The sequence below is a fragment of the Mesoplodon densirostris genome, chromosome 2, assembly GCF_025265405.1.
Source record: "Mesoplodon densirostris isolate mMesDen1 chromosome 2, mMesDen1 primary haplotype, whole genome shotgun sequence".
In the NCBI taxonomy this organism is placed as follows: Eukaryota; Metazoa; Chordata; class Mammalia; order Artiodactyla; family Ziphiidae; genus Mesoplodon; species Mesoplodon densirostris.
Genome location: NC_082662.1, coordinates 80678948 through 80706697, shown reverse-complemented (window position 1 = coordinate 80706697; position 27750 = coordinate 80678948). Strand labels below are relative to the sequence as shown.

The following is a 27750-nucleotide window of genomic DNA, read 5'->3' as shown; positions in this document are numbered from 1 at the left end:
ACTGCTTTGCTTACATTTGTGCCATGGATTTTCTAATTTTCTTGTTTGCCAGGGAGACGTAAGCCACCATAGGCAACCTTACACCCGGGAGAGATGTATCAAGAAGAGAGGCCAGGAAAGCCTTCAATGTGGGGAGGCCCAAAGAAAGCTGGTGGAATGTGTTAGGATGTGACTATTGGGTGACTGGCTTTTTCTAACTTCCTTTCACCCTGCACCCCACACCCATATTCATGCTGTAGTCACCAGATCTGGCACGACTCTGCTATCTCAAAAACAGCGTGAATTACTTTCACTTTCAATTTCAGTTTTATCCCGTTACTCTACTGGAAGGGGAGACTGGCTTGCTCAGTCTGTTTTAGCTTTGATAAAGGAGGGACAGAAAGGTGCAAGGAGCAAGTGAGCAAGGGGTGAGAGACAACTGGAACTGTTCTTGGTGTGTGTGGAGCAGGTATGCTTATCTCTTTTATGTGCAACCCAAAATTGATTTCTGATTCAAAGTGACAATTGAGAAAGGGCAGGTTGCCTATTGTCTGGGGTGCAGAGGTCTATGGCTGGCTTTAGTTTGGAGGACGCTCAGCTTCTCTGGATCAGTAAGGTCTGCAAAGTGACAGGCACACTCTGTCTCCCTGGATGTGCTGCTCCTCGAAAGAGTCCTCATGGGAGTTTGCCTGTCTTGCTTTATCAAGCTCTGTGGCTGGCATTAGAATTCAGAGAATAAGACAGTCTCTGCCAAGGAGGTTATAGGCAATTATCATCTGAAGAGATTGTTTCTTTTAATCTTTCTATCAGTCATAACTTAAGAAAGCTTCATAGCGAGAGCTCTGAAAATATCTATGTAGAGATAAATTTAGTTCCCACATAGCTGATCTTTTATTAGTTAAAAATTAAAAATCTCTTCAAAACTCTCTCTTTTTTTCCTCCTCTCTCTCTTCCCTCTCTCTTCTCCCCCACGCCCTTGTGTTTGTTGGTTTGTTTTTCATAGTTACATTGGAGTCTTTTGTAGCATTTAAAAAATCTGTACAATCTGGGTTTAACAACCCCTCTGGATGATTCTTCTGTAGATCAAATTTTGAAAACCAATCCTGAGCAGGACTGAACAGTTGTACTTTGTTAATTGAAGTTAAAAATTCTGTAGCCTATTCACAGCTAAGAAATCACAGATCTGTTTTTTTTTGGTTTTGGTTTTGGTTTTTTTGGAGCGAAGAGAACAAAGAAGCAGTTTATTGAGGCAGAGACAAAAGGAAATACTCAGAGGAGAATGTAGGGCACCCCTGCAGGGTTTTTTGATTCCCCCTTTTATCTTATTTTTAGCCCTTTGAATGGGTGCAGTCTTTTTTTTTTTTTTAACGTTTTTACTGGAGTATAATTGCTTTACAGTGGTGTGTTAGTTTCTGCTTTATAACAAAGTGAATCAGTTATACATACACATATATCCCCATATCTCTCCCGTCTTGCATCTCCCTCCCTCCCACCCTCCCTATCCCACCCTTCTAGCTGGTCACAAAGCACTGAGCTGATTTCCCTGTGCTATGCAACTGCTTCCCACTAGCTATCTATTTCACATTTGGTAGTGTATATATGTTCATATATACACTACCACTCTCTCACTTTGTCCCAGCTTACCCTTTCCCCTCCCTGTGTCCTCAAATCCATTCTCTAGTAGGTCTGCGTCTTTATTCCCATTTTGCCCCTAGGTTCTTCATCACCATTTTTTTTTTTAAGATTCCATATATAAAGTTGTTTGCAGTTGTTCCTCTCACATCTTCCTACAGCTTCCTTTAGTCTTCACTCTAAAGAGGGGACTGGACAACTGCAGAAATTATAATGTAGCTGCTAGAGGCCCATGTTTTCCTTTGTATTCTTTACTCCCCACACTGAAGAATTAGACAAAAGGAGATGGTGCAGGAGCAGTGTTTGAATTTGCTTGCTGCTTTCCTCTGATAAAAAATTTTTATTTGTAGACCTTGTTTCTTAGTAACCTAGAGTTCACAGACTGTGTTCAAATGCACCCAATGGACCAACTTGTTCAGTGCAATTATTGTGGATAAATCTCCATCTAATTCAACAAACATGTACTGAAATCTTATTTTGTGTTGCATGCTATGCTCGGATATAAGCTTATAGTATTTAATTTTATTATCAAAACATCCTCCAGGCTGGACCTATAATTTTTCTCACGTTACCCCTATAATTATCTTTTTTTTTTAAATTTAATTTTATTTATTTGTTTTTATACAGCAGGTTCTTATTAGTTATCTATTTTATACATATTAGTGTATATATGTTAATCCCAATCTCCCAGTTCATCCCACCACCACCACCACCCCCAATCTTTAAAAACTTAAGTTTAGCTAGGTGAGACTTCTTGTTTAAGGCCACATGAGTAGTAACTGATAGAGCTGTTTTCTCGGGGTTTTTTTGTTTTTTTTTTTTTTTTTGGTATTTTTTTGATAATATTGGATGCATCTTGAATATTTGACCTATAAATATAAAACTGAATATTTGAGATATTTGAATATGATATCATGTTTATATATTCTGATAATGAAACATGCATAGATATTATAGGAAACTTTTAATATAATAGCAATCAAAAATATGCTAGGAGACCCATGGTATAATTGTGCTTTTAATACTTAATTTTTCAAATCAAACTTTGCCTTGGAAATCAATGACAAGGAAATCCCATATCCTTTTCACCTAGATTTACCCAGTGGTGATCTTTTGCTAGATTTGCTTTCTCTCTCTAAATATATGTATATCTCTCTCAATGTTATATAAAATGATATTTGCATTTTTATTCTTATTCTCATTTCTGGGACTAAGTTGCAAAAAAACCTGACCCTTCTCAGCTAAGTACTTCAGCCTGAATCCCTTAAGATACAAGACATTCTCCTCTCTCCTGCTTTCTCTTTTTGAAAGAGAGGCTGCATCCTTTTTATTGACCTCATTCCCACACAGCTGCTGCTTCTTCTACTTAACACCCTTCTGTACCTGCAGGTAAAAGATGAGCACGTAGGATCACATTAAAGTGTTAGCACATTTTGGTGTATGATGGTCACTTGAAAGCTACCCTGGTTATTAATAAAGGAACTTATAGGATAACCAATGCCTTTGAAGAAGATTATTCTGCCAATTAATTGGTTGCAGTAGCATGGCACAGAGAAATAGATTGTCTGCTTTTTTTTTAAACTTTTTATTTTGAAAAATATATTTAACATAAAATTTACCATTTTAACCATTTTACATAGTTCAGTGGTACTAAGTACATTCACATAGTTGTGCAACTATCACCACTATCTATCTCCAGATATTTTTACCATCCCAAATGGGAACTCAGTACCCTTTACATAAACAATAACTCCCCATTCTCTCTCCCTGCAGTCCGTGCTAGACACTATTCTAGTTACTGTCTATGCATTTGACTATTTTAGGTAGCTCATATAAGAGGAATCATATTATATTTTCCTTTTGTGTCTGGCTTATTTCAGTTAGAATAATGTCTCCAAGGTTCATCAATGTAACATATTAGAATTTCATACTTTTTATAGCTGAATAATATTCCATTGTATGACTTGCCACATTTTGTTTATCCATTCATCCTTTGATGGACATTTGCGTTGTTTCACCTTTTGGCTATTTTAGGTACTGCTGCTGTGAACATTGGTGTACAAATATCTGTTCAAGTCCCTGCTATTAATACGTTTGTGTATATACCCTGAAGTGGAATTGCTGGATCAAATAGTAGTTCTATGTTCAATTTTTTGTTGAACCACCATAGTGTTTTCCACAGTGGTTGCATCATTTTACATTCCCACCAGTAATGCACAAGGGTTCCAATTTTTCTACATCCTGGCCAGCACTTGTTTGCCTTTTTTTTTTTTAGTAATAGCCACTGTAATTGGTGTGAGGTGGTATCTCATTGTGGTTTTGATTCATATTCCCCTAATGATTAGTGACTGTCAGGCATCCTTTGATGTGTCTATTGGCTATTTGTATATCTTTGGTGAAATGTCTGTTCAGGTCCTTTGCCTATTTATAAATAACATTCTTTTCGCTGTTTTTTTTTAATTTGTAAATTTTTATTTATTCAATTTATTTATTTTTGGCTGCATTGGGTCTTTGTTGCTGCGCGTGGGCTTTTTCTAGTCGCAGCGAGTGGGGGCTACTTTTCCTTGCGATGCGCGGGCTTCTCATTGTGGCGGCTTCCCTTGTTGCGGAGCACAGGCTCTAGGCATGCAGGCTTCAGTAGCTGTGGCATGAGGGCTCAGTAGTTGTGGCTCATGGGCTGTAGAGCGCAAGCTCAGTAGTTGTAGCACACGGGCTTAGTTGCTCCGCAGCATGTGGGATCTTCCTGGACCAGGGCTCGAGCCCATGTCCCCTGCCTTGGCAGGGAGATTCTTAACCACCGTGCCACCAGGGAAGCCCGTGCTGTTTTTGAGTTGTAGGATTTCTTATACATTCTGGATGCTAATTCATTATCGGATGTGTGATATGTAAATACTTCTCCTATTCTGTTTTTGCCTTGTTACTCTGTTGATGATGTCTTTTTTAGCTCAAAAGTTATTAATTTGGATGAAGTCTAATTCATTATTTTTTCATTTTTTGCCCATGCCTTTGGTGTAACAGTCAAGAAATCATTGTCAAATCTAATATCATGAAGATTTTCCCCTATGTTTTTTTTCTAAGAATTAAAAAATTTTTTAGCTGTTGTGTTTAGATCTTTGATCCATTTTTAGTTAATTTTTATATATAGTGTTAAGGTAACGGTCCAACTTTATTATTTTGCAGGTAAATATCAAGTTTTCTCAGCTCAATTTGTTGAAAAGTTTTCTCAGCACAATTTGTTGAATGTCTTGGCACTCTTGTCAAAAATTATTTGACCACATATGGGAGGGTATATATTTGGACTCTTTATTCTTTTCTACTGGTTTATATTTCTGTCTTTATGCTAGTACCACACAGTTTTGATTTGTGTATCTTTGTAGTAAATTTTGAAATCAGAAATTGTGATACATTTAACTTAATTTTTTTTCAAAATTGTTTTGTCTATTCAGGATTCCCTGAGATTCCATATTAATTTAAGAATGAAAAATTTTGCTATTTCTGTGAAAAATATTGTTGGTATTTTGAAAGAGATTGCTTTCTGTTTTTCTGGTATGTGAATCTGTTTTCTGGTATGTGTTTTCTGGTATGTGACATCTTAACAATATTAAATGTTCCAGTCCCTGAACACTGGATGTCTTTCTATTTATTTATGATTTCTTTAATTTCTTTCAGCAATGTTTTATAGTTTTCATTGTACGTCTTTCACCTCCTTGTTTAAATTAATTCCTAAGTATTTTATTCTTTTTGGTACTGTTGTGAATGAAATTGTTTTCTTAAATTCCTTTTCATGTTTTTCATTGTTAATGTTTAGAAACACAACTGATTTTACGTGTTTATTTTGAATCTTTCAGCATTGCTGGCTTCATTTATTTAATAGTGTTCTTGAGGAATCTTTAGGGTTTCAACATATACAATAATGTCATCTGTAACAAATAATTTAACTCTTCTTTTCCTATTTCGATGTCTTTTTGCTTTATCTTTTCTAATTGGTCTGGCTAGAACCTCAAATACTATGTTGAATAAAAGTGTCAAAAGCAGGCATCCTTGTCTTATTCTTGATCTTAGAAGAAAAGTTTTTAGTATTTTACCTATGAGTACGATGTTAGCTGTGAGTTTTTCACATAAGGCCTTTATTATGGTGAGGTAGTTTCTTTCTATTCCTAATTTGATGAGTGTTTTTTTTTTAAATTAATTAATTTATTTGGTTGCGCAGGGTCTTAGTTGCGGCTTGCTGGCTCTTTAGTTGTGTGGCATGCAAACTCTTAGTTGCAGCATGCATGTGGGATCTAGTTCTCTGACCAGGGATCGAAACTGGGTCCCCTGCAGTGTCTTAACCACTGCACCACCAGGGAAGTCCCTTGAAGAGTGTTTTTATTATGAAAGTGCATTGAATTTTGTCAAGTGCCTTTTCTGCATTGATTGAGATGATCATGTGATTTTTCTCCTTTATTCTCTTAATGTGGTGTTTTACATTGACTGTATGTGGAAACATCCTTGCATTTCAGGAATAAATACCACTTGGCCATGGTGTGCAACCATTTTAATAAGTGGCTGATTTTGCTTTGCTAATATTTTGTGTTGAGAAATTTGCATCAATGTTTATAAAAGATATTTTTCTGTAATTTTTTTCTCATAGTATATTTGTATGGCTTCGGTATCAGGGTAATGTTTTTCTCATAGAATCAGTAAGGAAATGCTTCCTATTCTTTAGTTTTTTAGATGACTTAAGAAGAATTGGTGTTAGTTTTTTAGTGTTTTTTTTTTTTTTTTTTTTTTTTTTTTTTTTTTTTTTTGCGGTATGCGGGCCTCTCACTGTTGTGGCCTCCCCCATTGCGGAGCACAGGCTCCGGACGCGCAGGCTCCGGACGCGCAGGCTCAGCGGCCATGGCTCACGGGCCCAGCCGCTCCGCGGCATATGGGATCCTCCCAGACCGGGGCACGAACCCGTATCCCCTGCATCGGCAGGCGGACTCTCAACCACTTGCGCCACCAGGGAGGCCCGGTGTTAGTTTTTTAAATGGTGGAAGTAATCAGTGAGGCCATTTATTTCAGGGCTTTTCTTTTTTGGGAAAGAACTTGTTATAAATCTGTGTAGATTTCTTATTTCTTCATGATTCAGTCTTTGTAGGTTTGTGTTTCTAGGAATTTGTCCACTTCACCTAGCTTATCCAATTTGTTGGTGAACATTGTTCATAGTACTTTCTTATAATTTTTTTTATTTCTATAAAATCTGTACTAATGTGCCCACTTTGATATCTGTTTTTTTGTTTTGTTTTGTTTTGTTTTTTGCAGTACGCGGGCCTCTCACTGTTGTGGCTTCTCCCGTTGCGGAGCACAGGCTCCGGACGCACAGGCTCAGTGGCCAGTGCAGGCTCAGTGGCCATGGCTCATGGGCCCAGCTGCTCCACAGCATGTGGGATCTTCCCGGACCGGGGCACGAACCCATGTCCCCTGCATCGGCAGGCAGACTCTCAACCACTGCACCACCAGGGAAGCCCTGATATCTGTTTTTAGTAATATGACTTCTCTTTTTTTCTTAGGCAGTCTAGCTCAAGGTTTGTCAATTTTGCTGACCTTTTTGAAGAACCAATGCTTGTTTTTTTTTATTTTGTCTATTGCTTTTCTATTGTTTATTTCTGCTTAATCTTTATTATTTCCTTCATTCTGCTAGCCCTGAACTTTGTTTCTTTTTCTAGTTACTTAAGTAGTAAACTTAGGTTGTTGATTTGAGGTTTTTTCTTTTTTATTGCAATCATTTACAGTTATAACTTTCCATCTTAGTATTGCTTTTGCTACATATTATAAGTTTTGTTATGTTGTGCTTTCATTTTCATTTGTCTCTAAATATTAACTAATATTTCTTGGAATTTCTTCTTTGACCCATTGCTTAAGAGTATGTTGTTTATTTTCCTCATGCTTGTGAAGTTTCCAGTTTTACTCTGGCTATTAATTTCTAGTTTTATTCCACTGTGATCAGAAAAGATACTTTGTATGATTTCAGACATTTTAAAATTTAAGATTTGTTTTGTGGCCCCAAATATTGTCTATCCTTGGAAGTATTCCATGCACACCTGGGAAAATGTGTATTCCCCTGTTGTTGAATAGGAGTGTGCCATATATGTCTGTTAGGTCCAACAAATCTGTAGTGTTGTTCAAGTCCTCTATTTTGTTATTGATCTTCTGTCTGGTTTTTCTACCCATTATTGAAAGTAGGGTTTTAAAGTCTTCTATTATTCTTTTTTTTTTGCGGTACGTGGGCCTCTCACTGCCGTGGCCTCTCCCATTGTGGAGCACAGGCTCTGGACACACAGGCTCAGCAGCCATGGCTCACGGGCCCAGCCGCTCCGCGGCATGTGGGATCTTCCCAGACTGGGGCACGAACCCACATTCCCTGCATTGGCAGGCGGACTCTCAACCACTGCGCCACCAGTGAAGCCCCTTCTATTATTCTTGAGTGCTCTGTTGCTCAATTCTGTCAATGCTTGCTTCATATATTTTGGAGCTCTGATGTTTGAGGCATATATATTTAGAATTGTTTTATATTCTAGTGACTTGACTCTTTTACCTATTCATAATGTCCTTCTTTGTCTCTTTTAATAATGTTTGAAGTACATTCATTCTCTCTTGTCTTATATAGGTATAACCACCCCAGCTCTCTTTTCATTACGATTTGCATAGAATATCTTCTTCCATTCTTTCACTTTTAACCTGTGTGTGTCCTTAGATCTAAAGTGAGTTAGACAACATGTAGTTGGAGCACTTTTTAAAAAAATCCATTCTGCCAATCTATGCCTTTTCATTGGAGAGTTAATCCATTTACATTTGATTAGGGGGAGTTTTATCTATCTGCATTTAAAGTAAGTACTGATAAGGAAGAACTTATTTTTGCCATTTTCTTATTTATTTTCTATATGTCTTATTGCTTTTTGTTTCTCATTTTCTTCATTTCTGCCTTCTTTTATGTTTAGTTGATTTTTTTGTAGTGACATAGTTTGATTCCCTTTGCATTTCCTTTTGTGTATATTCTATAGATATTTCTTTGTGATGGCTGAGGTGATTACAGTAACACTCTTATAATATCTAATTTGAATAGATACCAACTTAAGTTCAAATGCATACAAAAACTCTACTTGTTCATTGCTCTTCCTTCACTTTATGTTATTAATGACAAAATTACATCTTTATATATTGTCTATCCATTAACACAGATTTATAATTTTTATGTATTTGTTTCTTATACACTGTAGAAAATAAAGAGTGTAATTAAACCCCAAATGACAATAATACAGGTTTTTATATTTACTGATAAATTCCCTTTCCCAGAGATCTTTCTATATTCATAAAGTTTTCTGGTTACTGTGTAGTGTCCTTTATTTCAACCCTTTAGCATTTCTACCAGGACAGGTCTAGTAGTAATGGATATCTCAGCTTTTCTTTATCTGGAAATGTCTTAAGCTCTACCTCATTTTTGAGAGCAGTTTTTATGGAAAGAATTATTTTTTCTTTAAAAAAATTAAAAAAATTGAAGTATAGTTAATTTACAATATTGTGTTAATTTCAGGCATACAGCATAAAGATTCAGTATTTTTGTAGATTATATTTTATTAAAGGTTATTATAAGATACTGGGTGTGACTCCCTGTGCTATACAGTATATCCTTGTTGCTTATCTATTTTATACATAGTACTTTTTACCTGTTAATCCTATACCCCTAATTTGTTCCTCCCCTCTTTTCTCTCCCCTTTGGTAACCACAAGTTTGTTTTCTACATCTGTGACTTTGTTTCTGAATATACATTCATTTGTATTATTTTTTAGTTTCCACACATAACTGATATTATTTGTCTTTCTCTGTTTCACTTATTTCACTAAACAATATTCTCTGGGTCCATCCATGTTGCTGCAAATTCCAGTATTTCATTCTTTTTACTGCCAAATAATATTCTATTGTCTATATACTACAACTTCTTAATCCAGTCATCTGTTGATGGGCACTTGGGTTGCTTCCATGCCTTAACTATTGTAAACAGTGCTGCTATAAACATTGGAGTGTATGTATCTTTTTTGAATTAGAGTTTTCATTTTTTCTGGATATATACCCAGGCATGGGATTGCTGGATCATATGGTAGTTCTATTTTTGTTTCTTAAGGAATCTCTATGCTGTTTTCCTTAATGGCTGCATCAATTTACATTCCTACCAACAGTGTATGAGTGTTCCCTTTTCTCCACATCCTCTCCAATATTTGTCATTTGTGATCTTTTTGATGATAGCCATTCTGACTGGTGTAAGGTGATAGCTCATTGTGGTTTTGATTTGCAATTCTCTAGTAATTAGTGATGTTGGGCATTTCTTCATGTCCCTATTAGCCATTTGTATATCTTCTTTGGAAAAACGTCTACTCAAGTCTTCTGCGCACTTTTTGATTGAATTGTTTGCTTTTTGAGGTTGAGTTTTATGAGTGTTTGTATATTTTGGATATTAACCCCTTGTTGGTCGCATCATTTGCAAATATTTTCTCCCATTCTGTAGGTTGTCTTTTCGTTTTGTTGCTGGTTTCCTTTGCTATGCAAAAGCTTTTAAATTTAATTATGTCTCATTTGTTTATTTTTGCTTTGATTTCTTTTGCCTTAGGAGACTGATCTAACTAAATATTGCTACAATTGATGTCAGAATGTTCCACCTATGTTCTCTTCTAGGAGTTACAAGGTTTCAGGTCTTACATTTAGGTCTTTAAACCATTCTGAATTTATTTATGTATGTGGTGTGAGGGAATGTTTTAATTTCATTATTTTATATATGGCTGTCCAGTTTTCGCCACACCACTTGTTGAAAAGACTGTCTTTTCTGCATTGTGTATTCTCTCCTCCTTTGTCACAGATTAATTGACCATATGAGTATGGACTTATTTCTGGGGTCTCTATGCTGTTCCATTGAGCTATGTGTTTTTTTTGTGTGCCAATACCATGCCGTTTTGATTACTGTAGCTTTGTCGTGTAGTCCGATGGTTGGGAGGGTTATACCTTCAACTCTGCTCTTTTTTCTCAGGATTGCTTTGGCAATTCAGGATCTTTCATGGTTCCATATACATTTTCAGATTGTTTGCTCTAGTCCTGTGAAAAATGCTTTGATAGAGATTGCATTAAATTTGTAGATTGTTTTGGTAGTATGGCCATTTTAATAAAATTAATTCTTCCAATCCAAGAGCACTGGAAGTCTTTCCATTTCTTTGAACCATCTTCAATTTCCTACATCAATGTTTTATTGTTTTTGGAGTATAGTCTTCACATCCTTTATTAAGTTTATTCCTAGATATTTTATTTTATTTTTGATGTGATTTTAAATGAGATTTCTTTATTTTCTCATTCTAATATTTCTTTATTAGTGTATAGAAATGCAAGAGATTTCTGTATATTAATCTTGTATCCTGCAACCTTGCTGAATTCATTTATTAGTTCTAATAGTTTTTGGGTGGAGACTCTAGGGTTCTCTATACAGAGAGTATCATGTCATCTGCAAATAGTGACAATTTTACCTCTTCATTTTCAATTTGGATACATTCTATTTCTTTTTCTTGTCTGAATGCTGTGGCTAGGACTTCCAATACTGTGTTGAAGAGAAGTGATAGGAGTGGGCATCCTTGTCTTGTTCCTGAATTTAGTGGGAAGTCTCTTAAGTTTTCACCATTAAGTATTATGTTGGCTATGAGTTTCTCATAAATGGACTTTATTATGTTGAGATATGCTTCCTCTTTACCCACTTTGACAAGAGTTTTTATCATGAATGGATATTGAATTTTGTCAAATGCTTTTTCTGCATCTAGTGAATTGATCATGTGATTTTTGTCTTTCCTTTTGTTAATGTGGTGTAACACATTGATTTGCCTGTATCGAACCATACTTGTGACACTGGAATGAATCCAACTTGATCATGGTGTATGATTCTTTTTATGTATTGTTGATTTCAGTTTGTTAATATTTTGTTGAGGATTTTTGCATCTATATTCGTCAAAGATATTGGCTTGTAATTTTCTTTTTTTGTGGTGCCTTTGTCTTGTTTTGGTATCAGGGAAATGGTGGCCTCATAGAATGAATTTGGGAGTGTTCCCTCCTCTTCAATTTTTGGAATTGTTAGAGAAGGATAGGTATAAGTTCTTCTTTATATGTTGGGTAGCATTGCCCAGTGATGCCATCCAGTCCTGGATTTTTGTTTTATGGTAGTTTTTTTGGTTGTTTGCTTGTTTTTACAGATTCTATTTCATTTCTAGTGATTGGTCTGTTCAAATTGTGTTTTTTCTTGACTCAGACTTGGCCGTCTCTATGTCTCTAGAAATTTGTCAGTTTCTTCCAGGTTGTTCAGTTTGTTGGCATATAACTATTCATAGTATCCATTTATGTTATTTTGTATTTCTTACGTTGCAGTTGTTATTTCTCCTCTTTCATTTCTTTTTTTTGTTTATTTCGGTCCTCTCTTCTTTTCTTGGTGAGCCTGGCTAGAGGTTTGTCAATTTTGTTTATCCTTTCAGAAAGCCAGCTCTTGGTTTTATTGATCTTTTCTATTTTTTTTTAAATCTCTATTTTATTTATTTCCTCTCTGATCTTTATTATTTCCTTCACTCTGCTGACTTTGGTCTTTGTTTGTTCTTCTCTTTCTAATTCTTTTAGGTGGTGGGTTGTGATGAGTTGCTTCTTTCTTGTTGCTTTCAAGATTCTCTCTTTGTCTTTTGACAGTTTGATTATAATACGTTTCAGCATGGGTCTCTAATTATTTATCCTATTTGAGTTGTTGAACTTCTTGCATTTGTAGATTCATGTCTTTTCATCACATTGGGAATTTTTAGTGATTATTTCCTCAAAGAATCTCTCTGCCCTGCCTCTCCCCTTATGCTTTAGTGACTTCTGTAATGCATATATCTGTCTACTTGACAATATCCCATAAATTTCTTAGGCTATATTACTTTAAAAAATTCTTTCTTCCTTCTGCTCCTGAGACTTTATAACTTCAGATATCTTAACTTTAAGTTTGGTGATTCTTTCTTTTGACTGCATAAGTCTGATCCCATCTAGAAAATTTCTAAATTCAGTTATTGTATTTTCCAGTTTCAGAATTTCTACTGGGTTCCTTTATATTATTTTTATCACTTTGTTGATTTTAAAATTTTTTTCACATATTGTTTTTCTTTTCTTTCTTTTTTTTTTTTTAGAAATGTGTGGATGGGATGGAGTTACAGCTTATTTATTTATTTATTTATTTATTTATTTATTTATTTAATTTCTGGCTGTCTCAGGTCTTAGTTGCGGCATGTGGGATCTTTCGTTGTGGCATGCGGGCTTCTCTCTAGTTGTAGTGTGTGGGCTCCATAGCACATGGGCTCAGTAGCTGCACTGCGCAGGCTCTCTAGTTGTGGTGTGCAGGCTTCAGAATGCATGGACTCTGTAGTTGAGCCACACAGGCTCTTTAGTTGTGCTGCGTGGTCTCAGTAGTTGAGGCACATGGCCTTAGTTGCTCTGCAACATGTGAGATCTTAATTTCCCGACCAGGGATCGAACCTGTGTCCCCTACATTGGAAGGTAAATTCTTCACCACTGGGCCACCAGGGAAGTCCCCACATATTGTTTTTCTGGTATTCTTTAGTTCTTTGTGTTTTCATTTAGCTTTCTGAGCATATTTAAGAAAGTTATTTCAAAGTCTTTGCCTAGAACACTTAGTGCATGTATTTCTTCAGGGGTGTTTCATACTACTTTATTTTCTTCCTTTGAAAGGGCCACATTTTCTTTGTATGCCTTGAATGGGCATACATTTCTTTGTATGCCTTGTGATTTTTGTTTTGTTGTTGCTTTTGTTGAAAATTGGGCATTTATAAAAGCAGCTAACTTTCCCATTCTTTGCATACTGGCTTTGTGCCATGGAATTCTTTCACTAAGCTGGCCCTTGGTTTTGAGGCTTGGGATTAAGCTAAGGAGAAACCATAAAGTCTTTTTAGGCTTTTCTGAGCATGCATCTTCCCTGAACCTGGTGTGCCTTTTCAGTTTTCCCCTGTATGTGCTGTTTTAAATATCTTAATTTCCCAAAATTTCTCTCTTTGGGTCTTTTGATCATCTATTGTTTGTCTCCACCCTGAAAAGGAAAAATTCAATTTCTCCTCTCAACTCTCTATTCTCCATACTTCACTTCTGGTCATCACATATCTGGGCATTTTTTTCACACTAAGCACTTCTGACACTAATTTCCAAGAGTTAGTCCATACCCCACAGGTTAAGGGCTCAGTCCCACAGGACTGCACCCTAGTTCAAATGCCAATTGCAAGTCTAGGTTGTCACCCGGACTTCTAACTGGCTATACATTGGAGGTTCCCACCATCTCGTCTTCAGGTTCAATAATTTGCTAGGATGGTTTACAGAAATCAGGAAAAATAGTTTACTTACTATATTACTGGTTTATTAAAAAAGGATACAACCCAGGAACAGCAGGATAGAAGAAATGCATAGAGAAAGGTAAGAAAGGGTTGTTGAGCTTCCATGTCCCCTCTAGACATGCCATCCTTTGACCACCTCCATGGTCATCAAGTCAGAATCTCTCTGAACCCTTTTAATTAGGGTTTTTCAGTTTTTTAAATGAAGTCTTCATTAAATAGGGATGGTTGATTAAACAATTAGTCATTGATGATTACACAACTTTCAGCTCTTCTCTGATTCCCAGAGGTTGGGGGATGAAGCTGAATGTTCCATGTCTCTAATAGCATGGTTGGTTCTTTTAATCATGAGTTTTGGTGGGTATGTACTTTATGTATCATAGGGTTTGGTATATCATAGGCCTTCAGTGTGTAGTAACAATAACTTGAATTTTATTATTATTATTGAAGTAAACCTATAGACAGTGATAATAGCCTGTGTTTCACTACAAACATCATCAGAGATTTGAGGGAATGATGGAGGAAAACCTCTGTAGTCTGCTAATTCTAGGTTAACTTTTGTCTCATGGAAAGTACAGAAATCTTACCAAGTCCAATGTTGACAAATGCTTGTATGACTCTGAGTTAGGGAATGACTTTATAATCTTATTTCTACTAGGAAGCACTTCTAGGTTAGCAGGTTGCCATGGCATCGGGACCCAACATGATGGACCCCATTTGTCTGGTGGAAAATGACAATGAGCTGCTGTCAGTGAACCAGGAAGCTCTACAGATTCTTGAGAAGATTTCTCAGCCATTGGTGGTGGTGGCCATTGTAGGATTGTATCGTACAGGCAAATCCTACTTGATGAACCGTCTTACAGGACAGAACCATGGTGAGTGTTGTACTTGGTCAGGATCCATTTGTTTGACTCTAGCTGATATCTCAGCCTCTTAATTTTCTTCCCTGGTCATATGAAGGGAGAACCAAATTCCTCTCAATAAACCAACGTTTCACTTCTAATTCTCACCACTAAATCACTACCTTACTGTGATCTGTTATCATATTTTTTGCTTTATTCCTATAAAGCAATATTTCTCCTATGTATGCAAAAAATCCTACCTTCTTCTACCTGCTTAAGTACTGGGCTCTTGCAATTGTGTCTTCTCTTGAAACACATTTTGGTTTTCTATGGAATATTCTCATCAACATATAAAGATGTTTCATTATCTATTTTCTTAAAAATCCTTCCTGGACTTCATATCCTATTGTGGCTGATACCTCTCCCCCTTTTCAAAAATTATTTTGTCTGGCAAAAAATATAATCTCAATTTCTTTTTTCCACTTTTTTGCCTGCCCATATTTTACCGCAATCCACTTCTTTCTGCCTCGGAACCTCACGATTCTTTCAAAATACTCTTCTTATGGTTATCTGAGACCTCTGTTTTGTCTGATTCATGGATACCTCTTTGTCTCCTTGTTGATCCCTTGCTTGGCATCATTCTCACGATTAATATCCCCTCCTCCTTGAAATGGGTGACAGACAAAGCAGGACATTCTTGAGGAAATAGATAAAGCACCATGTTGTATGCTGGGGTACTTACACTCCAGTAAGTCTCACTTTGTAGCCCCTGGGCTGCTTAGATTATCTGCTGTAACTGAATGTTGCTTTCTCCCCTCCCCTTGCAGGTTTCCCTCTGGGCTCTACAGTGCAGTCTAAAACAAAGGGCATCTGGATGTGGTGTGTGCCTCACCCTTCCAAGTCAGACCATACCCTGGTCCTTCTGGACACAGAGGGCCTGGGCGATGTGGAAAAGGTAAGGCAGAAAATCACAGATAAATCCTTTTTATTCTGGATTTTCTCCTTATTGCTTGATGGTCATAGACATTTAACTGCTGTAGTCTATTTGTAAAGTCTAGAAATCACCTATAGTAAAGGAGGCAGACTATGGTTTGTTTGAATCTCACTTCTAGGTAAGATATCATGGTATGTTAGATAAAATCTTGTATTTCTTGGCACTGTGTGGATGACTTGATTACATTTAATAAATAATTGTTGAACAACTGAATTCTAGACCTTTGGACTTAGTACTGTAGATATCACTGACCAAAATAAAGGTACTGTCCTCAAAGTCTTTAGTCCAGTTGACAAGGCCACACATATGCAGTCAGGTTTAATAAAGTATGATTGGTAAAGAAGCAGGTTGGAGAGAGGAAGAAGTGCTGTGTTGCAATCTCCAACTTCTGTCAATTCCATGTGAGCTCTAGGTTGAACGGTCCTTTTGAGTTATCCTGAGCTGGGACAAGGGTGCTGATAAATTATCGAAAGCCTGCTCTGGAAGCCTTTCTAATTAATAGGCCTGACACCTGAAGACTGTCTTTCACCAGCACTCCCAACAGCTGGGGGACTAAGTCCTTCAGTCTTGAAAGGTGATCCAGGCAGCACCTCACAGTTTCCATAATTTACAGTTAAGTGTAAGAATGCCTTGGTAAGAAAGTGGAGAAACATCAACCTGGGAGTGAGGAAAGTTTTCTGATTCACCTTCTTAGCTACCAGATGAAGAATGTATTTGAGGGTTGGAGTTAAGAGATGGGTTTATATTTTCTATGATGAAGTTCATCAACTACTCACAGAGCATTGTAGAATGCTGTAAGATACCCCTGAATGTGCTGTTTCTATAAAGGCATGTGTTTGTCCTACAAGAAACATTTTAAGATGGATTTTTGGTATTTTAGCTTTCTACTAATGGATGAAATAAATTATTTTTTTCAACTTACTTTGAGACTTATTTGGAAGTATCTAAATTTCTATAGCTTTCTATTTCTTCCCAAAGGAGAATTAGAAATTCTGTATTTATTTTAAAATCATATATCAAGCAATGATATAGTCTTGTTGTTGAAATAATTTATTGTTTATCATAAATACCACTTCTTCTTATCCTAATTGATTATTTTAAAAAATTGGGTTTTGGGGAAATAAAGTGATGAATAGACTATTTCCCCCCCAAACTCCAATATAGACTCTTCTTGACATGAATCACAGTTTTTGCATTTGTTCTAAGGAATAGCTTCACAACCATTATAGTAGAAATGATCTCCGGATTTATGCTATTACTTAGACAGTGCTATGATTTATACAAACATATTTGAAGGCCCTTCATCAGGCTGCACTAGAGCTCAAATGTACTTCTCCACTCACCCTCTGCTCCAGTCAAATGAAATAACTCTATTTTCATTACAAGACCCCTGTATTCTCCCATGTCTAATTTTGCTTCTGTGAGTGTTTCTATCTATGGGACCACCTTCATTTCTTCAATTCCACATTCCACCAATTCTTCAATACTCAGTTCAAGACTTTGAGGAGACTTTCATATCATAGATTCTTTCTCCAGCTTTCATAGCTCTATTCTTCCTTGACAAACATAAATTTTAATTTAATATTATAGCTATAAGTTCAACTGCTTATATACATTATTAAGATGTAAGTTTGTTATAGGTACTGTCATCTTTGTTGCATTTATTGTTATGGATGTTTGTCACTGCTTTGAAATAGGCATCTTGAAAGGAATAATTGTCATTTTTAACATGGCTTTTTGAAATCTAAGAAACAGTGGGGAGCATTCAGTAACTTCCTGCAGATATTTATTGATTGGATATAATTTAAATACCCAGTTATGCCAACTGTGGTATATTTTATATGGGCTATGATTAATAAATATTTGTAGAATAAATAAGGGGTAACACTCATCACTGAATACATAATTACACACCAAGTACTGTACTAGATTTTATGTATATGTTATTTTACTTCATCCAATTGAGGGGGAAAAAAGCACTATGAAGATAAGAACGATTTTATATATGAAAAAACTGGAAACATAAAAATGTCTTTGTAATTGTCAAAGCTGTTATCTGTATTTATGTTTCTCTTCAAACAATTTATTTGCATGGTGAGTATGTCAGCTGAAATAATAAATGAAAATATGATAGAATAAGTGTATGAATGAATTTCTAATTTAGGAGTAAACTCCTAAGTCTCATGTTCAAATGTGCTTTCTAGGGTGACCCTAAGAATGACTCGTGGATCTTTGCCCTGGCTGTGCTTCTGTGTAGCAGCTTTGTCTACAACAGCATGAGCACCATCAACCACCAGGCCTTGGAGCAACTGCAGTATCCTTCCAGGAACTGAACCACCAAGTTTCACTGAGATTTTGGGAATGGAGATAGAGTCAGTTTCTCCTTCCCTGTTATTTAGTTGCCTTTAGTGGAGTGGAGGGGACTCAATGGCAAAAGAGAGTGATTATAATACTTTTTAATTAGGGAAATGTGGGAATTGTGTGTAGGGGTTTCCTTTTTCTTAACCAAGTTCCTAGTTATGTGACAGAGCTCACAGAACTCATCAGGGCCAAGTCCTCTTCAAGACCTGGTGTAGTAGAAGATTCCACAGAGTTTGTGAGTTTCTTTCCAGACTTTATCTGGACTGTACGGGATTTCACCCTGGAGCTGATGTTAAACGGTCACCCTATCACAGAAGATGAGTACCTGGAGAACGCCTTGAAGCTGATTCCAGGTATCAGAGCATGGCCTGGACAGTGGATGGTCCAATAGAGGGTGGGATCTACTACACACCGTCCACCATCTCTGGGGCTGCATTTGTATCTGAGACTAGATCAAAGTCTGTAGAAATTGTGGCTGGAAAGCAGATTGCAAAGCTCTAGTGACTGGAGTCTAAGTTCTCTTAAGAAAAGTAAAGTGTAAGGTAAAGTGAAATTATTCAAAACCAATTTGTTTTTCATACCATTTGTAACTTAGCATCCAGATTACAATGGGTGCTAAATCTTCTAAAGACCAGACACCTGAGTTCCCTATTTTGGCTTCTGCTTTTTTTGTTGAGGAAACAACTGACAAGATACTTGTTAGACATGAAATTAAAATGAAAAGTCAATCTAATGGGAAAAAAAGTGCATTTCACATAGTTAGGTATTATTTTTCTCAAAGAGGGAACTTTCTAATCCTGTATAGTATATCATCTACAAAATGACTTTATGTTCTAAGTAATCCTGAAGAAGTGTGTGTCTTTTCGATCTATGCCTTTTCGATATTTGCAATAATTTTTAGAACATTCATTTTACATTCCATATCACAGCTTTCTCCTAATTCCCATATATTTACCCATGCTTTAATTACAAATTAATAAATTATTTTAATGGGTTACATTTACAGTGGGTATATCTGATGAAATCTTGAAAGATATATCAATTCTGGTTTATTCCTTTTTGTTTTCATTTTTCTGTTTATGCTTTCTTTAAATATTTATTGAGAAATTGGCTAGGCGGGAGAAGACAACTGTCAGATCAAATATAATCCTTTATGTCAAAGAGGTTATTGATTAGTGGTGACATCTTAAAATTACATTTTAGGTACATTTACCCTTCAGTGTTTTTTACTAAAAATTAGCTAACTCTGTACCAATTACTTTTTAGCATCAAAATCATTTTCCCTAAATAATCTGGTGTCATTCCTAATATTCCTGATATTGTTCATTATCCCTTTTTTGTGGCTCTTCGTTTTAGTCCGGCAGCTCCATTCCTACATGAGATTAAGTGGAGCAAAAAGTTACACTTGACCTTTCATTCTTTTAGCCATTAGTTCAGTAAACATCTAATAGACAATTACTCTACCATGTGCAGGTCTGGGGATACCAGCCATAGGTTTCTTTTACTGGATCAGAAGTCTCCCCAAATATCTCTCCAGAGTTACATCATTGGTATAAGTTTAATGTGCATAGAAGTACTGAATGTCTATGTTAAAGGAGTTATAAACATAGAAGACAGCAAAGATACACAAATCCCTGTCATAAAAACCATTAGCTCCCTTGTCCCAAGACTCTTCCCAGTCTAATCTCTCTTTTTCTGTCCCGCAGGCAAGAATCCCAAAGCCCAAACATCAAATCTACCCAGAGAGTGTATCAGGCATTTCTTTCCAACACGGAAATGTTTTGTCTTTGACCGGCCAACAAATAACAAAGAACTTCTAGCTGATATTGAGAATGTGTCTGAAGGCCAACTGGATCCTAAATTCCTGGAACAAACAAACAATTTCTGTTCTTACATCTTCACCAATGCAAAAGCCAAGACCCTCAGAGAGGGAATCACAGTCACTGGGAACCGTGAGACTCTTTTCCCATTTCCATGGGACAATTGAATATTTTATATATGTGTTTTTCAGTAGTTTTGTGTGATTCCGTATGGAATTTAGGTTTTACAGACATTCATACTCCATGAAGAAATGTGTATATTTTATACTTATCTTACTCTCAGAGATTTAAAAATCTCCCCCCCAAATTGCAAGTTTTGTCACTGAAATCTGTGGCTTCCACTTATCTGAAAAATTCCTACACTAAGAAAAAAATTCACTATCTGGGTATAAAAACAAAATTCCATTTTCTCAGGGGAAGTCTTGTATAGTAAGTGTTCTTCACAAGGAGAATACAAAAAATATTTTGGGCATTTACAGTGGTCCAAAAATAAATATTAGCCCATAAATCACTGAAAAATCCATTCAAAGCCCCAGAATTGGGAATAAATATAATCTGATATAATCTGATATACCCTGTCTCATCTCAGTACCTCTGTAATCTATCTTGCTTTCAATATTTCAGATATCCCCTAGTATTTTACATGCAGGAAAATTTTTTATTTTTTTCAGCCCTGTGGGCTGGAAAACCATAAAAATGAAGAGTCAGTAGGAAAATGAAGCTAGGGATAGTAGAAGGGGGAAGTGGTGTGTGTGTGTGTGTGTGTGTGTGTGTGTGTGTGTGTGTGTGTGAGACCTTAGAAATGTAGCCTCAGAATCCTGGTGCCTATTGACTGATAACTTAATATTTATCCCTTAAATGTCCTGGCTTATTCAGGTCTGAGTACTCTGGTTGTGACCTATGTGGATACCATCAATACTGGAGCTGTACCTTGTTTGGAGAACGCAGTGACAACTCTGGCCCAGCTGGAGAACTCAGCGGCCGTGCAGAAGGCAGCCGACCACTACAGTGAGCAGATGACTCAGCGACTGAGGCTCCCCACGGACACGCTCCAGGAGCTTCTGGAGGTGCACGCATCCTGTGAGAGGGAAGCCATTGCAATCTTCATGGAGCGTTCCTTCAAGGATGAAAATCAGGAATTCCAGAAGAATCTTGTGGTAATTTCTCTTAGTATTTACTATTTGTGCCCTCCTCTTGAAGAAGGGGAGAATATGACAGAATGAAGAGGCATCTGTCAAAAGCCTAGCAGAGCCTTTATTGAACCCATGGCTTATCCCTCTCTCAAGGATAAAGCTGTGTTCCCATCAGGGATAGGGCTTCAAAGGACTACATTTCCTTCTTTTTTCTGCCAAACCTCAAGCAGTTTATCCGGAAATGTCTCTCATCTCTGATGTAAAATCAGTATAGATATCTCGTAAAGTAAATACTTCTGTGGATTCCAAGGCTGTCCAGAGCACCCAAAAGTTATTCTTAAGCTGGTTTCTTTTCCTGTGAACACATTCCCATGACCAGCAACCAAAATTTCTCTTATCAGCCCCTCATTCCAGGCCATTTTCAACTTAGGTTGCTCCTTGTATCATTGAATATAGAATCACTGAATGTTACAGATGCAAGGAACCACAGAGATTAGATAAGGTAACTCCAACATTTCAGATGAAGAACCTGAAGGGAGGCTAAGAAACTTTCCTATGGTCTTACAGAGAGTTTTCAAGATTGTGAGTAGATCAAATCTTGTGATTGCTATTTTATTCCCTGTACTCCAACAGAATGCTTTCCCCATGAGGACCACAGTCAGACCAGTCCTTCTACCAGAGTCCTTGAAAATGTATCTCTTCTGTTCCTTGCTTCTGGTGACATCTCTCTACATTTCCCTTGCAGGAAATCATAAAGGATAAGAAGGAGGGTTTCTTGCTGCAGAATGAACAGGCATCTGTCAAATACTGCCAGGCTAAACTTCATGAGCTTTCCAAGGCCCTAATGGAAAATATTTCAGCAGGCACTTTTTCTGTTCCTGGAGGTCATGAACTTTACAGGGAAGCAAAGGAAATGCTTAAAAGGGACTATTGCCAAGTGCCCAGGAAAGGAGTGAAGGTGAGGGATAAGGGGAGCATGGGGAGTCTACAGAATAGAGTCAAGGGGGTTTCCTGAAAATCTGAGAGCACAGCACCAGGTGTGGGTAATGAGAGAACATGGGCATATCATGACAGCTTTAGCTCTTGAGGTCCATACAATGTTCTTTATTCCTGAGGAGAAATGTCCATTCCCACAAAATGACTATGGATTTCTAAAATTCACGAGACGGAACAGAAATTGTTCATTTCTTCATCCAACAACGTGCTTTTTGATGTGCCAAGTGCAGACGATTTACAAATCAGAGTCTTTGTACTCAAGGCTGATCACAAGAGAGGAAGTCCAATACACAGATAATTGCATACAAAGTTATAACACTTGTGAACTTGCGAAAATGGCCTACATAAGTAATAGTAACAAATGTAATAATAAAAAAGTAATAATGATAATAAGAATGCAGCTGACATATTTTGAACTGTTATTGCCTATAGCCATAATGCTAAGCTCTTTCGCTAGACTCTTTAATCCTTCAAATAACATTAAGAAGCATCTACCCTTATTGTCAACATTTTAAAGATCTGAACAGAGAGGCTTAGCAGGTTAAACTAACTTGCCTAAAGTTACAGACAGCAAGTAGCAGAGGAAAACAGCAGCACATTTTAGAGGCAGTATTTCACATTGGGAAGAGAAATATATAAAAGCACCAGACATCCTGGGTTTGTAGAACTGAACATAGTTCTGACTGGCTGGAATCTGGAGTGAGTAGAAGGAAGTAGCATGGGGCTAGATACTGGAGGAAGACAGGTCGCTGTGAGGAGCTTAGGCTTGTAGTGAACCACTGTAGAATTTTAAACATGAAGCAAAAATTACATGGACATACTTGTTTTTGCAGCACTAATCTCCTCAGTGGAATTGTAAGTTCTGTGCTCCTTCTTGGTCCCTCAGGCAAACGAAGTCCTCCAGAGCTTTCTGCTGTCACAGGTGGCAATAGAGAAATCCATCCTGCAAGCAGATAAAGCCCTCACTGATGGGGAGAAGGCTATAGTAGGTACGGAGTAGGGCTCTGGCGGTCCTGCAGTTCCCTCTGACCGGTGTGAGAGTAAAACCTTCCTGATAAGGAAGAAGGAGCCTCTTCTCCATCTGTGGAACAACTCTGCTACATCCAAAAACAGCAAGGGGAGTTGTGGTTGAACATGGTTGGATGTCAGCCAGACAGAGCCTCTCCCATCACATTCTGAAATGTGCTCTTGGTGGTGTGGACACGGGGGGCGGATTTCAGAGATTTCCTACCTCTGTTTCCAATTTTATTTGGTCTCTGAGGTCAGGAGGGTAGAGATCAGTCCTTACCTTATTTTCATTCCTCTCTAAAACCTTCTTGGGGCAGAGGAGCGGGCCAGGAGGGAGACAGCTGAGAGGGAACAGGAGCTGCTGACACAGAAACTGCAGGAACTGGAGCAGCAGATGGAAGCACGACAGAGGAGTCTCCAGGAAAACATAGCCCAGCTGACAGAGAAGCTGGCGAGGGGAAGAGAAAACCTACTGAGAGAGCAGAATATGATGTTGGAGCATAAGCTGAAGGTAGGTCAGGCTGTGGCCTTAGTAGTGCTTGACGGTCATTACCCTTGTACATCAGGAAGGGATGGGCGAAGGTTACAGCAAGACTATGGAGGGAAGCACCACTGCCATGTACTGCTTGTGATTTATTAAAACCCTGAAGCCTTTGAATCCTTCCTAAGCCTTTGAATTCTACTCTATAAGTAGACTCAGGAGAGTTCAGCATGATTATGGCTCCTCCAATCCCTTGGAGAATATAAATAGTGTTTTGATATCCATTTTGAGAATTTTTAAATGATCTCATGAGGCTTCATTAAACAGATATTCCAACCACATATATTTGATATGAGCAGCAACTGGTTTGCTTTACCAGGATCACTGCCAATTACCAGGAACCTTGCTACCACCCAAAGACCCTGAGGTAGATCTATGCTGTCATAAAACTATTGGAAATGTCCAGACTTAAAAACATAGAGAGGCAACGGCTTCTAAACTTGCTGCATTGTCTCCAGGTGTGGATAGACACCCAAGCTATCATGTGGCATAGAGGGAATTCTCTCGCTGTCCATCTGGATGTGTTTATAACAGATTTCTATGATTTGGATGACTGCACCATCTTGAGTGGGACTGAGAATTAGTGCAATCAGACCAAGGTTACCTCTCACCTCTCATTTTTTGGCTGGAACATATATTTGTCCTCATGTCAGGCTTAGCTTTTTGGCAAAACCCAATGGTATGTGAATATTAGTAAGGCTGTAAACTATACTTTCTCTTAGTGTTCAGGTCCAAACCAGTAGATATTCTGTGTTACAAAATTCTCCTTTCATGACTGAGTAAGAAAGAACAATTTTAGCAGTGAAACAAAGATAGTTTGCAAAGTTTTAAAGTTTGACAAAATGTAATCCTTGAAAAAAAATGGGGATTTAAAAAGTTTTACTTTCCTTCTCACTTTTTTTTTTTTTTTTTTAGGTCCAGGAAGCTCTGCTTAAAGAAGGATTTAGAAAGAAATCTGAGGAGATGAATGCAGAGATAAATCATTTGAAAAATATGATTGATAATACTAAAGATGATGATACTTCCTGGCTGGCACTAGCCTTGGACAAATTTGGCAAAGAGATCTCTTCACTATTGTGCACTCCAGGCAAACTTCTTGGGCATATTGTGAGTGGTGTGAGCTCCCTATTTAAAAAGAAGTAGCTCTCCTTTTAAAGAAATTATAGATATATAATATATGTACATGCTCTGGCCTATGTTTGGTGTGAATGCTTTTCACTTTCATTCAGCAAATCTTTAAATATAAAAAGTGATTACTAGAAAATATCAATGCTTGGCCCACATTAGATAGAATAAATGCATGGACACTTTGATATAGCATGTTCACTTTTAGGAAATATATGTGTGCAAAATCATATATATGTATATATACATACATACATACAAGAGGCCCGTTGAGGCATCCCTTTTAATGGCAAAAGATTGGAAACTACTTAAATGTCCATCTATATAAATTGGTAATATACATTTTCCATGTACATATACTGGAATACTATGTAGCCAGTAAATAAATTGACAGTGGAGGTTTATATGTATAAATATAGAACAACTTGAAGATATATAGTAAAGTGAAAAAAAATGAGGTACAAAACAGTTTGTATAATCTGTTCATCATAAAAAATGCAATTATTATGTGCACTCATATATATGTACACATAGAACGCCTCTGGAAGATTCATTAGAAAGTGGTATCATTGGTTCCTTCTGGGGGGAACAGCTTGGCATTAGTGATGGAAGGGACACATACTTTTCATTATATCCTCTATCTTTACAATTTTGTAAAGAAAGCTTGTATTATCATTTCTCAAATAACAAAGAAAACATAAAGTATAATACTAAAAATGATAATAAATGGAATGTGAAATTGACAATTAGATGATAAAATTGCTTATTGCTTCTAGAAATGACATCAGTCTGTTCAATGAGTTGGATCAGAATACTAGAAAGCATAAAATTTGCATCCTAATCTTGTTTTCACTTCGGCTTTGTTTTTAATCCCTTATATTTCTTCAAAAAGAAGGTATAAACTTTCCTGTTACCCCTTGAAATCTCAGCTAGAGAAGACTTCACTTCCTCTCTTTGAGTTACACTTCTAAGGTATTGGAAGAAAATTACTAAACATTAAGAATATGCACTGGTGAGAGGAATCCCATCGTTCTTGAATATTCGTTGATGGACTTTCTGCTGCAGGCAAGGGCCAAAGACGTGATGTATCATTGAAGAACTGGGTGCCCTGATAGTACTGGGGATTATAGACCCTGATGCATGGAGGCCACCTGTTAGCATTTAAACATCAGAAGCCCAAGTACATACCATAGTGATGAGAATCATGGTTTGTCTTAGCTGAGGCTGCTATAATAAAATTACCGTAGACTGGGTGGCTAAGACAAGAATGTTTATTTTTCCCTGTTTCTGGAAGCTGTAAGTCCAAAAGCACGTGCCAGCACTGTTGTGTTGTTGGTAAGTGTCCTCTGGCAGCTTTACAGATGGCAACTTTCTTACCGTGTCCTCACATTTTTGGGAAAGGGAGGAGGCAGGGAGAGAACCTCACGATTCTTTGTTATAAGGGCACTAATCAGATTCATGAAATCCCCATACTCATTACCTAATTTCCTCCCCAAAGGCCCACTTCCAAGTACATTGGAACATTGGAAGTTAGGGTTTCCTCAAATGAGTTTTGGAGAACACAAGCATTTAGTCTATAACGTGGTTGGAGTGGCAGCCAGCCGGACCTGAGCAGAGAAAATTCTGAATATGGCAAATAGAACAGGGTGTCTGTAGAGTCAAAAGGGAGGGGATGAAACAATCAAATGGAATCAAGGATGTTTACCAGGAGGCTGAGAGGTAGCCTCGATAAAAAAGACACAGTCCATAACCTTGATCTAAACCAATTTCAGATCATGAACCTATCATCTGGAGGAGAGGGCAGGATCCCAAGAGAAAAGACTCTGCAACTCTAGAACAAGGTTAAATGATAATGATTTCCCCAGTCCCCCTCCTAGGGGACCTCTGGAAGTTCACTTGGTACCTGTGTGCTAGGAAATGGGAATGCCCACATGTTTCCATGACTCTTGGAATCAGGATCCAAGTTTGCAGTGATACTCAGATCCTGAGAAGACTTCACAGTCTCCCTGTTAAAGTAGAGGCACATAGGATCCTGGTAATAAATGCAGTCTTGGCTCAGGTGCCATGCAACTAATTTGGTCTAGTATTTGTTTTCAAATAAAAGTAAAGTTCATCTGAGGACAGAAACCATTACATATTTTTCTGTACATCTTCACAGAGTATGTTTAGGCACAGAGTGTACTACATAAGAATCTGCTGGAAAAACAAAAGACTGACACATGTGTAACATCAATTGCCAGATTTTTATGAACACTCTAAGGGTCTTTGGTAATAGATAGTTTGGATTTTACACACTAGATTAAGGTCTCTAAGGTGACCCTTTAATCCTTTAAGGTCTTAAAGGTTAGCAGAGCAAAAGAAACTTTTCTGGTGTAGTCTCCTCCTCAGTGACTTCATGTATCACAGTCTCTGTGCCTCTGCAAAGATGTTAACACATCTTCACTGGAGATTTTAAATGACTCTATCCAGTTGTGGCTTCAAGTGTTCAGAAGGAAGAATGGCTTTGACTTTTAAGGAAGAAACTATATAGTAATGAATATGTGGCCAATAAATGGTAGGTTTTAATGAAAAAGCAAACTGTTCTATAGAAATATTGTATATCTGTTCTCATTGAGAGCTTGAATTAAGCAGATGTTCTAATCCCTTAGACTAGAGACACCCCGAATTGAAGAACAAAAAGAAGTCTTGACTTTTTTCGATTTGACATATAAGGGACATCATACAGTACTTGTCTTTCTCTGTCTGACTTACTTAGCATAATGGGCTCAAGGTCCATCCATGTTGTCGCAAATGGCAGAACATCCTCCTTCCCTGTGGCTGAATAATATTCCATTGTGTATATGTACCACTTCCTTTTTATCCATTCATCTGTTGATTAGTGTTTAGGTTGTTTTCATATCTTGTCTATTGTG

At 37.3% G+C, this 27750-nt stretch overlaps 1 protein-coding gene across 1 annotated transcript; it reads left to right on the top strand.

Annotated features, from left to right (window-relative positions):
• The first annotated feature begins 307 nt into the window (after positions 1 to 307).
• GBP6 (guanylate binding protein family member 6) lies at positions 308 to 27750 on the top strand. The gene is made up of 11 exons (XM_060090071.1): positions 308 to 448; positions 14677 to 14893; positions 15688 to 15815; positions 18059 to 18168; positions 18372 to 18568; positions 19922 to 20167; positions 20912 to 21192; positions 21914 to 22126; positions 23051 to 23153; positions 23490 to 23683; positions 24629 to 27750. The coding sequence occupies exons 2-11, from the start codon at positions 14704 to 14706 to the stop codon at positions 24854 to 24856; spliced, it is 1890 nt and encodes a 629-aa protein (XP_059946054.1). The 5' UTR covers positions 308 to 448; positions 14677 to 14703; the 3' UTR covers positions 24857 to 27750.